This window comes from Pseudomyrmex gracilis, unplaced genomic scaffold (genome assembly GCF_002006095.1).
Source record: "Pseudomyrmex gracilis isolate BER0280 unplaced genomic scaffold, ASM200609v1 scaffold_5002, whole genome shotgun sequence".
Classification (NCBI taxonomy): domain Eukaryota; kingdom Metazoa; phylum Arthropoda; class Insecta; order Hymenoptera; family Formicidae; genus Pseudomyrmex; species Pseudomyrmex gracilis.
In genome coordinates, this window is record NW_018025586.1 from 1 (window position 1) to 2423 (window position 2423).

The 2423-nt window shown below is 40.9% G+C and overlaps 1 protein-coding gene across 1 annotated transcript; it reads left to right on the forward strand.

Moving 5' to 3' along the window:
• Positions 1 to 7: 7 nt before the first annotated feature.
• Positions 8 to 2396, forward strand: LOC109863443 (the record flags this gene model as incomplete). The annotated part of the gene is made up of 4 exons (XM_020443713.1): positions 8 to 98; positions 350 to 531; positions 1184 to 1528; positions 2130 to 2396. Coding segments are annotated over exons 2-4 (691 nt in total), but the record flags the coding sequence as incomplete, so codon positions are not given.
• Positions 2397 to 2423: the final 27 nt, after the last annotated feature.

Below are 2423 nucleotides of genomic sequence, written 5' to 3' on the forward strand. Positions count from 1 at the left end.
AAAATGAAACCGAGTAACTTAACGGTTAATGAGACAGATGATTTTATAATATTTTGCGACTACGAAGCGAATCCGGCTTCATTGGTAAGAGTAACATGGTGAGTGACATCATTTTTTCTTTCTCTGTAAAAACGCGCTAACATTTTATCAAATCGATGATTTAACAATATTAATTATTTTTCGAATTATTTGTCTTAACGCGAATTAAATCCTTGATTTTCAACAAGATAAATTAACAAGAAAACTAACAGTTTTTTGTTTCCTGTTACGCGTACGTGTGCGTCTCTTGAAAAATAAATGTTGTCCTTTCTCTTCCCGTTGCTTTATTTCTCTCAATCGGCTGATGTAGGTTACGAGACGAGGAGGAATTATTAGTGTTACAAGACGAGCATTACGATGGCGGAATCACAGAGCACACAGCACTCACGGTGAAAAACGCGACTCCCAACGACATGGGTTCTTACAAATGCATCCTGGAAAACGGCGCCGGCTCATCCGTTTCCGAGGATGCCGTAGAAGTTTCGGTCTTTTGTACGTATTGCAGTTTTCTCTCAACAACAGCAATCATTTTGTCAAATATATCTACACATCGAAGAGCGTTTCGGAGCGATCAATAAAAATTTCATTTTTAAATGCTCTATTGTATATGTTTTTTGTTTTATAAACAAACCACCACAATTATCAAATTATAACATTTATTGAAGAAATAATCACACGTTTTTATGTTTAAGAACACACCTAATTGATAAGATACGTTAATTAAAAAAAACTTGAGAAATCTTACTCCGAGGTTTGAGTACAAAGTTTAAAAATGGATTCCCCGAGAGTGAACTCTCGGTAGTGTTTAAGAGTTAAAAACTGCCGCAACATAAAGCGCCAAATATAACAACAAAATCTGAAATCCGGAAGTTTACATCTCTTCGAGAAAACTATCTATCTTCTTGTTTCTCCCGGCGTAGCTTTTAGCAAGGCAGTTTATTTTTTCGGTAAAAAAAAAAAAAAAACAAAAAAAAAACAAAAAACGACAATTTTATTGAAAAGCAATACAAGCGAATTTTATTTTACCGTGAATAAGATCGAAAAGAGAGAGAGAAAATTTTTCTCGCGTGTCTGTCTTTCTCTTCCACGTGAGATTTATATTTCAGCGTAGGACGTATATATTCTCTCGTTTTTATCCACGTAGACAAACCAGTGGTGGAGGTGATAATGGATCCAGAGACACCTGTGAACGAGGCGGATCGTGTAAACGTCTCGTTAACGTGCGAGGTCGAAGCCGGCAATCCGGCCGTGCTGTCAGCCGTCCGTTGGTATTTGGACGGTGATCTATTGAAAGAACTTCCGGATTGCCCGAGAAACAGCACCGCCATGACAACGCCGACCGAGGAATCGTTGACGTTCTGCGACATTGATCCCAGCAAACTGCTGCTGGAATCTGTCGGTCGTTCCTTCCACGGCAACTACTCGTGCGAGGGGAGAAACGACGCCGGCTGGGGACCAGTCTCTCCAAGCACGCCTGTCATAGTTTATTGTAAGTCCTCTCTCTGTCACACGTCACTCACGCGTCCCGTTACACGATGACACGGAGAGAAGTTTTTCGCGCGGCGCGCACGAAATAAACTTTTTCCCTCCCTTCTCTCTCTCCCCCCCGTCCTCCTACATTTTATTTTTCAACCACATAACTCGTTACGCTCGTTTATATTTGCGCGTTTCGAGTTTCATATAGTTTTCCGAAATACACACAGTATATATATAAATTATATAAGTTAGTTAAATTGTAACAGTATTCTCAAAATGTTTATTTAATATTAATTGTCAATAGACACACGTTTTTGGGAAACGTGTAGCGTATTGTTTGACATACGGTACGCGCATTAATTATGAATTTGTGTATAATATTTTGCAATATCAAATCAACACGTATTTGCAAAAGTGTGTGTGTGTTTATTCGATATTAATTGCAGAAGAACATCGCGTAAATTAATGATTTGTGACAACTTCCGTAGCGCGCGGCCGTACGCAATCNATATTATTTAGCGTGTCTCTTGTCGGTGACGTAAAGTCNAATTGTTATTAATTTTTCGGGCGCGTGAGCAGCGCCGNGATTTTTCTCACGTAAACCATTTCGACAGACAAACCCGGACCGGCATCNATATTCTACGANCCGCCNNAAGTAATGAAGNAGCATTCATTATCNATCACTTGTCTGGTTACGGATCCCGGTCGGCCGAAGGTGTCAGGCTTCAAATGGCTGCGCGGCTGGCACCGACTTCCAGATGAGAACGACGCCACTCTCGTCATCGAGTCGGTTAATTTGGAAACCGAAGCAAATTTCACATGCCTGGCTTATAACGAGGCCGGCGACGGCGACCCGGCCACAACGTTTATCGACGTATCTGGTGAGCGACACATGTCAATGCACACCC